General features: G+C 40.2%; 1 protein-coding gene across 1 annotated transcript; it reads right to left on the bottom strand.

Moving 5' to 3' along the window:
- Window positions 1-2413: 2413 nt before the first annotated feature.
- Window positions 2414-10794, bottom strand: uri1 (URI1 prefoldin like chaperone). Its single transcript, XM_023415524.2, has 11 exons — window positions 10395-10794; window positions 9316-9350; window positions 6646-6724; window positions 6225-6360; window positions 4978-5069; window positions 4824-4887; window positions 4472-4694; window positions 4127-4364; window positions 3868-4019; window positions 3544-3784; window positions 2414-3217 (listed from the first exon to the last, which is right to left on the bottom strand). Exons 1-11 carry the CDS (start codon window positions 10464-10466, stop codon window positions 3029-3031), a joined length of 1521 nt encoding a protein of 506 aa, XP_023271292.1. The 5' UTR covers window positions 10467-10794; the 3' UTR covers window positions 2414-3028.
- Between the last annotated feature and the right edge of the window lie 800 nt (window positions 10795-11594).

Here is an 11594-nt window from a genome sequence, read left to right as displayed (position 1 = left end):
CCCCCCAGGCCAAAGCACCTGTCTGGACAACAATACCTGCTTGAATCCTTCATCACATAACTCTTAAAATCCCTCTTAATCCCTGAAATGGAGATCTCGCCTGTGTTCCAGCCCATTACATAGTTCGTACGCTAGATTTCTTTGAAATGTAGTTCTGCTATGTTCCAGCATATACCTTCACAGCTTAACCTACATAAGTCCATTGATCTGTGTCTCACCAACACAACGCTAGCATGTTAAGCATTGCCTAATCTGTCTCATGCTACCTGGATTTTCATATTGGAGAAATAATCCTGATGAAGGGGAAGTGGGGGGGGGGGCAGAGTCACCTCAGGACCTGTTTTAAAAGCTTCTTATCAGAGACCTGCACTCCCACCATTTAGCTAAAAGAGGAGTGATAGCCTTTCAACTCACAAGCCGCAGCTTTAATTAAAGCTACTTGTGGGTGAGATGAGGTACAGTTGTGTGTATGAGGTGCCCCTCTAGAAATCTAAATTGTGTCCAAAACAATACAGTTTAGTCCACGACTATGGTCTTTTCATATCCACTGTAAAACACTTTCCTCCACATAACATGTTAACCTGGCCTGAAAGTGATTTTTGTAAGCAGGTCCAAATTTTCAAAGGTTATACCAAAATGTCAGAGGCCAGAAAAAAAAAAAAAAAAAATTAGTTAAACCATATAAATAAGCAAATATAAACCACTTATGTCAACTGTGAGGGAATTTTGAAAAAATATTGGATCCCGTTTAACAGTGTGTTTGTGTTTTTACATCTGTTTAGATTTAAATGCAATCATAACAATCATAGCAATACCAGTAATATAACCCAAAAGCAATAAACAAGATATGACCTGATAATTTTTTCCTCTTCATTTTATGAGTCCAATCATATGAGGCGGAATAAAAACATGCACACATCTTGTCTTATACACACTTTGTGCTCTGTCTGGCAGCTATTCTACACTTCACCAGTGCTGAGAAGTGCAGTACATTTACACAAAGTATATTTACACAAGTGCTGTACAATTTTGAGGTACTCAGACTTTAATGGAGTATTTCCCTTACAAAAACGCAGTGTCTAGCTGAGGCCCCTGGTCGTGTCTCAGATGTCTGAGTTGTTCAACCAAAGAGGCATTTTTCTCCTCTGAACTTCTCAGATGGTTTTATTGAACCATTCAAGGCCCAAAACAGGTGAAAGCATCCTATATTAAACCAAAAAATGAAAGTCCAAAAAAAGGAATACAAAGTCATGTGGTAGAACTTTTTTTTTTTGTGAGCTTTTCAAGGAGCCACTGAATCACATTTTGCTGATAATACTCGTCGTTTTATGTGAGAGAAAATTTAAATTAAAGACTTGTAATGGAGTATTTTCACACTGTTGCATTGATGCGCTTACTGAGTAAATGATCTGAGTACTTCCTTCACCATTGTACTTTTTTAAAAAGAATCAGATTAGTGTATTAATTCAGAGCTATGTTCGGGTATCCTAGTGTTTTCTGATGTCACAATTTGGTTTCTACTTTGCCACAACTTAGAAAATAGAGTTGCACTCCTCTTGGTGAGTGAGTGAAGCATTGCCATCCCAGGATATTTTCATTATCATGTTTATCTAAAGTTTGGTTTTTTGTTTTTGTGCTGCTGCATATCAAGGGTGTTGCTGCAATGCTGTCTAACAGCTCAAAATTTTTAAAGTGTTTCACCTCAACCATTGATGTTATGGCAGTCATCTTGCATCATCCACGTATGCACTCATGGAGCAGTTGAGCAGTTGTGTATTTAATGTGCTGTAGTGGGGATTTATCTCATGCACAGTCATACTGCAGCCAAGAATTGCAAACTGTAATCTACAAACCAGACTTTCTCCCGGTCTTCAACGGTTCAATTTTGTTTTTTGAGCCTGAGCTGAACTTGATTTGTTGTCACAGTGGTTGGCTTGGAAATTCCCTCTCTTCCATTAAGGCTGTCGTTTGACTGTACTTTTACTAACTGGAGTAGGCACTCTGCGTTTGGTTGGTTTTACAACTTTGATGAAATGTTATTGCTCCCTTAGAAGGTTTGGTTGCAATTTGAGCTGGTGCTTTACTTAGCTCTTCAAATTTTAATGCACAACAGGAAATTCACCAGGAGTAACAATAATTCATAAAAAAGACCATATTAGCTCAGTCAGTATCTGGTAATAGCTGTTTAAAGACCAAAACAATTTACACTAGGTATCAGAAGCAAAAATGTGTTACCATTACACATTATTACTATGCTGTCTAGCAAATATTTGAGAAAACCTTTCCAAATTGTTTCTGATGAAGATATTGAGATAGAAATAAAACACCGTCAGCTGAAGAAAAATGAAACAGAAATCCATCAAGAGCAAAGATCCTTTTTTTTTTTTTTCAAAGAAGAAAGAGGAAACGAAGCTTGTAGCCAAAATCGTTTATTTTCCTTTTAGTTTCCATCAATATTCTTTTTTTTTTGTTGTTGTTACACAAAGCTTGTGACAAAGGAGTACATACATTCATTAGGCAGGTCAAAAGAAGGTAAAAGGAGGAGCTATAGCGGGCACCTGATTCCGGTTAATGATCAGTACTTGAAAAAGAAACAAAACAAGGCAGCTATGGCAGCCTAAAGTCATACCTAAACTGGCAACAGCATGGACCAATTGAGGAGCAGCAGACAGGGGAATGTATGACAGCAATCAGTTTGAACGGGCCCAACAGAAACATGGACAATTATGAACGGCCATTTATACTGTAGAAGCAGATAAGCAAAAGAGACAGCATTACCTAAGTGTTTGGAGCTTTTTAAAAAGCAGAAAGACTGATTTGGTAACATTGCTACTGTTACTTTTTCCACACTGAACAGTTTTATTCAATGACAGAAACTGTGTGTGGTTAAAAGTGAAAGTGGATTAAAGAAGAGTGAAAGAAAGGAAAAGAGAGGCTGGTTTGTCCAGTTCATCAGCGGTAGAAAAGAAACAAAGGCTTTCTTTTTAAAAAAAGTTATTGTGAAACATGGATATTTGCTCTTCAACAGTCACTTCTGCTGCAACCTGGCAGCTTTAAACTTAGACACCCTTTTCGGGGCCTGCTGGGGCGGTGCCGCGTCGGGCGCCACCTCCTCTTGTTTCCTCTCCAGTATGGTCGGCAGGGCCGGTGGAGCGATGGTCAGGTGTGGAACCGTTGAAGGCATCGGGTCCTTTTCTACCACTGTACCTGAAAATGCCTGGAAGAAATGAGAGAAATGTTTTCATGCTGCGTTTTCTTGTTCACACTGCCTACTGTGACTGACATTTAGAGAGTTGTTTGACCACAGGCAGCTCCCACTTCAACTTAAAGAGGCTTCAGTGGGAGTTTTGTTATGTTCTCATTAAGATGCGTGAGGCTCAAAGGTGCCATTCTCATAAACTGTTTCATAATATAGGTATGCAGCTGAGGCCTTCACGCTCTAACTGTGATTGAAGACTACACAAAGAAACTTGACTGGGATCTGTTTAGATAAAAAAGACAGTGAGAAGTATAACAAATTATAACACAACCAATGTGTTTTACCTCAAATCTGCTGGCGGGGTGCAGTGGCACCGCCGTAGGACTGTCCTCCTCTGTAATGCCGTCACTGGTGTCGCTGTGCGTTGCCTCGTCGTGACTGAAGCTGCGTCCGATCATCCGGCGCTCGTCAAAGTCTGCCGCGCTGCTCTCGCTCGTGTCGCTGCAGACGCTGTTCTCTCTGCTCCGTGACTTTAGGATGGACTTTCTGGGGATGGGTTCCCCGTTCTTCACGTCCACAAACAACCTGAGAGAAAAACAATAATCAGCTGGTGTCACTAAGCAATTCAACAATAATTCATTAAGGTCCTAGTGTGTTGTTTTTTTTACCTGTAAATGTCTGCTGGTGTTGTGATTTTGTGAAGTTCGTGATGGGAGTGTCCATTGTTGTGTCCGTTTTTCTTTTTCCTCTTTGAATGTTCCTTCTGCTCTTTCCTTTCACTGAACTTCAATGTGGTGTTTTTTCCTGTGTTTATCCTCACCTGAGGCAAGAGTCAGAACCGGGTGGTAAAGGCAAAGTCACCAAAACAGAATTAAACGGTAGAATGTAAAGAGAAGAAGAAAAGAGCAAAAGCTTTATCACTCTGACCTTCTTGGGTTCGACTGTGTGAGAGAAAAAGATGGTAGGCAAGCAGTTGCCTTCTTCTTCCTCGTCGTCGTCCTCCTCTTTACGGTCCACGTTTGCTGGAGCTTTGCTTTTGGGCACGGAGCTCCAGCTTGGCTTCAGACTCAGTCCATTGACAGGAGGAGCAGCATCTCCCTCCTTCTCCTCCTCTGAGGAAGAGGATGATGTGTCCTCCCCATTCACATCTGCATTATCAGATAATCTGAAGGAAAACAATCCATGAAATATTTCAGTTTCTTACCAGATCAAAGTTACTGAGAAATATTCACTGGTAAAAAAAAAGAAGCAGGCCCCTGTGTGTTCATGTACCTGTACTGCTCATCTTGTAGCTCCTCCATTTTCTCCAGTTCATCCAATCTAGCCCAAAGCTCCTCCTCAGTCAGGATGCTTTTTCTGCTCCCTCCATCTCCTCCATCTCCTCCATCTCCGCCCTCTCCGCTCTCTCCGCCATTCTCCTCGTCCTCCTCTTTTAGATCAAATATGGCATCCAGCTTTGGCTTAGAATTTGGTTTGTGAGCTATTCTTTGCCTGCCTGTTAAAGCAGACAAAATGGAAGCCTAAATGTCAATCTGAGTTTGGGTTAAAGCTTTCTTTGTCTTCTCATAAGACCATGCAAGATGCACAAATAAAATGAGGGCAGAGGAACGACCGACAAAGATACCTTTGATGACAGCAGTGTCATTATTTCCGACGTCTTCTCTGATGTCAACATAGTCCCCTTTACTCTAAAGAACAAGCAGGGTCAATACATTTGTCCCCATTTATACTTTATGCAATATCTTATCTGTGAGACGACTGGTAGTAATGCAACATACGGCTGAGATTGTTTCCAAATCCTTTGCAAACCCAACTCTGGCTTCAAAGTTTTTCACAGTCTTGGATAGATTGTCAAGTTCACTCTTTACATCTGTAGAGAAAAAAAAGGTGCATTATCATGAAAATGCATGCAGAGAGTTGGAGGCAGATTGACAAAATCCATTGTGCAAAAAACTGGCTGCAGGCTACAAGAGATTTCAATAAAACATTTAACACAGCAATGACAACCAGCTGCTAAAGAGTTAAAATTCTAAACAAGTTGGGGGGAAAAAAATTGAAAAATGATGACACAAACAGTTCATAATATCTTCTGCCCTGAATACTACTCCGGATCATTAAATCTTCACAACAATTAAGCCCTTTTACTAATAGCAGCAGAGGGCCCTTGTTTCCATGGCGATCGGGAGCCCCTCCAGTCAGTGCATCAACTGGAAGTGAGGAAAGGTCAAACACAGAAGGCCTGACAACTCAGCCGCTGTCTGACACATTTCAGCTAGCTATGTTTGTATTACAGCACTTAGCTCTGTAATAGCGGGGTGGGCAGGGTCAGGAGATAGGAGGCAGAGGGGAGGGGGGTAGTGGTGGGGGGACAGACGGCTGCGGATGGGCTGTGGCAGCACATTTCTGCTTCACTAAACACCCTAATAATGTTCACATCAGAGATCGTTACTTGGGCCCATTTGACTTGATATGAGATTTTCAGACATAGAATGAACAGCAGGGAAAACACTGAAAAAAACAGCTACATATAACCCGTGTTATATTTGACTTATTCTTCTGCAAGAAACAATGTTGCAATGATTTGACTTGCTTTGACCACGGGGGAGGAAAAGTTGCGATTTGCTTTCCCAAGATTTACAACAGAGGTAGGGACAGTGGGGTTCTGTGATGAATGAATGCAAAAGTAAAACAGTGACTAAGTTCTACATATGTGCCTTGCAGCTTCCACCCGTGTGAAATAAAGTGCCCTGCAGATGCCAGAAATCATGCAGCACGTCCGTACAGTTATTACAAACAGTGTTACACTTACAGTGACTGTGTATAGCATAGATATAGTCAAAAGTTTCTCCCACAGTTAAATGTTGAATCATGGCACAGCTAAAAGTAAGTTCGTCTCTTCAGTGCTAAGACAAGCCATCCAGACTTGATGCAGCTACACCCTCTGGTGGACGAAGACCAGCAGTGTCAATTGATTACATTAAAAATAAACAAAGCAATCTGTTTACAGAGAGGAACACAGACTCACATTTCATCCTATGATCAACAATTTTCTGAGCTTGCTTGGCAGAGCACTTGGCGAACCAGTTGTCACCGAGCAACGCTGTGACCTCATTGGTGTGCACCAGCTTCCCAGGCATGAAGGCCAGAGGTCCAAAGGGCACCTGTTTATAGCACAATGAGCAGAGGGAAGAAGAGCAGAAAAGATTGAAAGAAGGTGGCAGAATGTGGGATGAAAGTGGGAGAAAAGAAGAAATAAAACTCTCAATGCCAGTAGTAAAAATGTATATGTTTAGGGTCAGCTTCTGCAAAGTTAAGAAGCTTGTGACACAGGTTAATGGTAAACTTGCTATTTGCAACAGGAATTCACCTTAAAACTAACCCCCAAGTCCTAGGGTGGTGTAAATGAGTCTGTATGTGTTCTCTGTTCTTGTGAGGTTAGCACTCACCATGATGTCATAGGACAGTTGATCTGGAAGAGTTTTAAGACGGTCACTCAGGGCTTCATAGTCACCTGACACCTTCTTCCTGCAATTTCATGGATTTACAATGACATTAGGCCAAGAACTCTTCAAATTAGTATTTTCTTCCTGCTAAAGTTCCATCTCTATTATGAAGTCATTTGTTGTCCAATTACGTTTGTTTGACTTATTTTGGGAAATTAAACAGGACAATGGGAAGCAAACCACAGTTATGGAGAAATGGGGAAGTGCAGATTTCAGGGGAGACATGATATAAACCAAAATGGCATCAAGATGTCGCTAGTAGTTATTTATTTGTAGTAGAACGATGTAAAACTTTAGACTTCGGAGGAAGTCATGACAACAGAGTACACTGTACTATGATGGCATCTTCAATGCAGATTAAGAACACAGAAATGTATCCAGTTACTCTCTCTCTTTCATCAAAGCAGTTTGGAAATACAGTTAGCAGAGGTTTATGTTAGCTTTGTCCATAATATGAACTCCTCATGTTGGCATAACTTCCAATTACTCTTGCAGCAATTAATTTTTTAGGCAGAAGAAAGCACTATGTATCCAAAATCCCTTAACATAGACTAATAAATCTCTCAGTTTTTCCTAATTGGTTGCTCTATAGTAATCTGTTGAAGACTGTTGTTCCCTTTACGCACTCCTACAAGAAAGTTTTCTGAGAAAAAAGTTTTAAATATAAGTTATGTGTTAAAAGTAGTTTTACTAATACTATATAATATTTATAAAGACGTGAGAAAGACGGAGAACTTCCTGGAATGTCATAACAAACAGACCTTTTTGACAGAAGACATTTTGACATGTTACAGTAGGAAAACCACAGGTGTAGATAACAAAATTGGCAATGGCTAAATTCCATTTTGCCATTTCAGGTTCAGGGTCCTACTATTGTTCATGTTGGCTCACTGTTATACTGTCATAACTTACTGGGACACTAGACTAGAACAGAGCCATTGTTAATGTGGTTAGTAACCCCTGTGGTGAATACTGGACTTTTGGACCCATTTGCAAAACTGGACTCACAAATTTTTTTATGGTATTTTATTGCTCTTTTTTGAAATTGAAAAAGTCACCGCTGTTTACTTGTATAGGCCATGTACATCTGCACAGGTTGTTGTGCCATCAAACCTATGCTAATGCCACATCCACATCATTTGGGATGGATGGTAGAGTTGGGAAAGATTCCCATTTTACTTGCAAGCGTTCACATGATTAAGACTGCTGTATGAATACAGAATTGGTCATGTGAGGATTAAAATACTGTGCACTGACAATACCATATCCACTCTAGGTGGATGGACACTAGGTTTCTGGCTGATGTGAGGTGTTTGCTTCAGTGGAACTTTGTATTGTTAAATGCAATGTCAAAATATATCTGAGTTTTCAGAAATATCATTCGTTTCAATGTTGTAATTATGACTTGGAAGTTGTGGGAATGCTGTTCACAAGTGGGAATCTCATAATTATAATAACTCTGATAAAGGATATGACTGCGACATCAGGTTACATTTGAACGGACGTATGCTGAGAATTATGCGAGGCCACTGCACTCAATGTACCAATAACAATGATAATGCCCAACAAGTCCAATAGGAGAGTTGGAGCGATGTCAACAGTCTGCACAAGCCCACACAGTCCTGAGAAGAACAGGAAGTGAAAACACCTATGTGTATGATGCACCATGGTGCTGAGGCCTTTTTAAGACTGACAGTAGGGCTTCTCAGTTTTAATTACCATGATACTCTTGACCACTATAGCTTTGCCCCAACTTGAATCTGAGGAGAGATCTAACAAAACTGGCATACAATGGAACGAAACTTATTGTTCACAAAGGTAGATAACTGTATTTCGTCCATTCGGCAGTTCATTACTGAAAACCACTGTCGGTGTGTATGGCCTTTAAAGTTGGTGTTGTACTGAAAATGCTCCTTCCTGCCACTGCAACTGCAGGAATAAACGGCCTAATTATGGCATACTTGAAACAAATGCCTCTGATTGGTCAGGGAGTGTTTCATTTGTTGATTTTGACCAGAGCTGGCACTCTTAACGCAAGCCATCAATATTACACAGAATCATGCTTGATTAATTGGAAGCCAAACTCGTGGTTATTATGATAAACTGAATGAACACACAGACCTCAATGACAGAAAGGAGAGTAGATGATGACAGGAGCTTCACTTCTAAGTGAAATAATCATTCAATTTCCTTGTCAAATTAGCTGTATTCATAGATGTTGGATTACTCAGAGACAAGCAAGTACAAGTGCAGAAGAGCTACTGCTGGTCCAACAAAACATTGGCTGTGACTTATTTATGTATTATATAATCAGGGTTTGTGCAGGATAGGACTATAAGTTGTGTTTAATGTTAACCAAGTCAAATTTGAAGGCTAATCCTGAGCTTTTGTATGACTTTTCTTTACATAGATACACATATTTTCTATATTTCCACAGAAAAAGCTATCATACTGGCACCTGTATTCACCAGCTGTTTTTTGCTGCTTTGTGTGACGTCACTGTACTACTGTAGCACACCACATTTTGTAGTGTATGTAGTTTACTCAAAAGCAAACAAATCACTATCACTATGCAACTGCCAAAATAGTACATGGGACTTTCTTAATGCTTACCAGTGTTGAATCCGACTTTCACAGTCTTTCACCACCTGTTTTTAGGACAAATAATTTCGATATGAATATGCTGGAAATCTATGCAATTTTCACAGTCTTGTGCTGATGATTTAATAACCTAAAGTTAGTAGAGTTAGTAGTTTAACAATTCTTAACCATTTTCAGATTAGTGCTTTAATGTGACTGATACTGCAAACACAAGAATTATAAATATTTTGCCTAAGTTAAAGAATCACAGCAAAATAAACCAAATCAGCGAGGCAGGAGAGGGAAAGCAAAAGGGAAAAAAAAGTTGTCAAAACTACATCCAAATGGTCAGAACATCTACACAAACACCCCTCCACTGTGATGCATGACGATATGCTTGTAATGTAAACCAACGCTTTCCAGTTTGTTGCAGTCTGAAGCCCTTCACATAAAATGAGAAATACCAGCATAAGATTTCATGATAGAACCATCTGATTATTGGTCAGTAACTAGAAGAAGTGCACTTTGATTGCAGTTTCAACTTTAAAGTAAAAAAAACAAAACTTTCATCACCCAAAAATTGTTGTAAACTTCTATCATCTGTGACCTCCTGACTTTCAATATCTATGTTTTTTTAAGGGGAGGGGGAGGGGGCGTTGACATGGTAGACCTACTAGCTAGCTCTCTGTTAGCTAGCTGTTGGCAATTCATAAAACCGTTAACTCAGTTACGAAGTCTAGAGGGCAACAACTCTGACAAGCCTGCAAGTGAAAGTGGCAGCAACAGCACAGAAGTTTATAGAAATGAAACTAAACACACCTTCCTCCAGGCAACAGTTAAAAAAAAAGAACTTGAACATGTGAGTGGCTGCAAGGGAAGAAGCTTCTCGAAAATGGGAGTCACAACAACAAACCCACAACTTACACGTGTAAGAATTAGTAAAATTAGTGCAATAATGTCCGTATTAAATGTTAAAAGCACTTCAGCAGATCCACTCGTAGGTCAAAGACCCTTGCTGGTCCACCGCGTGGCCAGTAGCTGGCTGTGGTTGGGCTAACGTTGCACGTTAGATACTAGCCAGCGAAATGTTTGGTGTCAACTAAGCACATTACCTTCTCGTGTTCCTCCCGGAGCCTGACAACTCCGCCGAGATGCTCTATATTCATATTACCCTTTTCAGCCATTGTCAACACACATGCACAACGGGAATATGTGGTGTTTTGTGACCCCAAACAAAGCTCAGGGGTTGTTGTGAGTCCTAAAGAAGTGTTTATGAATGCAGCAGCAGCGATTCCTGAGACCCGTTCTGCTCGTGTTCATCAATGGGGCAGTGATAGTTATCCACACTTTCGGAAGTGATATCATCTCACACTCTCATTTCAGGATTTCTGCATGATTTCCAAAAATATCCACGTTTTAATATTCCAAGATTTGCAAATATTCCTCGTCACTCTCGCTGCGCCATACACCTCGGTCCAATGTCAACACTCCAGGAATACAAATGGAACTTCCGTTCAAGGATTTCAAAATAAAAGACCTCTTTGGTAACGCTTTTGAAAACACTTAATGTTGAACACAAGTTAACATAAAGTTGGACTGCCCAAATAATAAATAATTAAAACCAACAACAACAACAAAATGTCTCCATTACAAGTAAAACTTCTGCATTCAATATTTAATTTAACTTAAAGCATAGCCAGATCTGCTTGTATTGTATCCATGCAGTCTATGACTGTATCATTACGTCATCATTGTATTGTTGCTCTATCGATTTCCTACTTCATACTATTATTTTGAAATCAGAACATAGTATTTTCCGTTTTTCAGCGAGTTGAACCGAGCTTGACGCGGCTTCTCCTCTCTGTCTCCCGGTGTACTCTGGGTAAATGTGGACGCTTGCATAAATATAAACAGTCGTCTTACTGTAGCGGAATAAATGCAGCTGCAGCGATCAGCACACTGCTACACTTTAACAACCGCAACCGTTTACAGAGATTCATTTACTACAAAAGTTAAACTTCCGCATGTGACATAGTTGCTCTGCCGTTCAGTGCACGAACATTGTAGTAGATAATACTGAAGCATACACATATCTGTATAATGGCCTACACGGTTGTAGGTAGATAGGGTGATACATGAGCTCAGACGGGGCAATTGTGCTGAACAACTTTAGTTTCAGAAAAATTAATATAATCCACCCGTGGTCCCAGCCCCCTTCTTGTCAGACACTCATTGGCTGTTTTTGTTGCTTTTAATTGTTTTCGGAAATATCAAAATTACCAACAGCAAAGGCTAATGTGAAACAAGAACCA

This window comes from Seriola lalandi, unplaced genomic scaffold, assembly GCF_002814215.2.
Source record: "Seriola lalandi dorsalis isolate HSWRI2012SDOR001 ecotype SW California unplaced genomic scaffold, Sedor1 jcf7180002054553, whole genome shotgun sequence".
NCBI classification, from domain to species: domain Eukaryota; kingdom Metazoa; phylum Chordata; class Actinopteri; order Carangiformes; family Carangidae; genus Seriola; species Seriola lalandi.
This window is presented reverse-complemented; position numbering and strand designations above follow the sequence as displayed.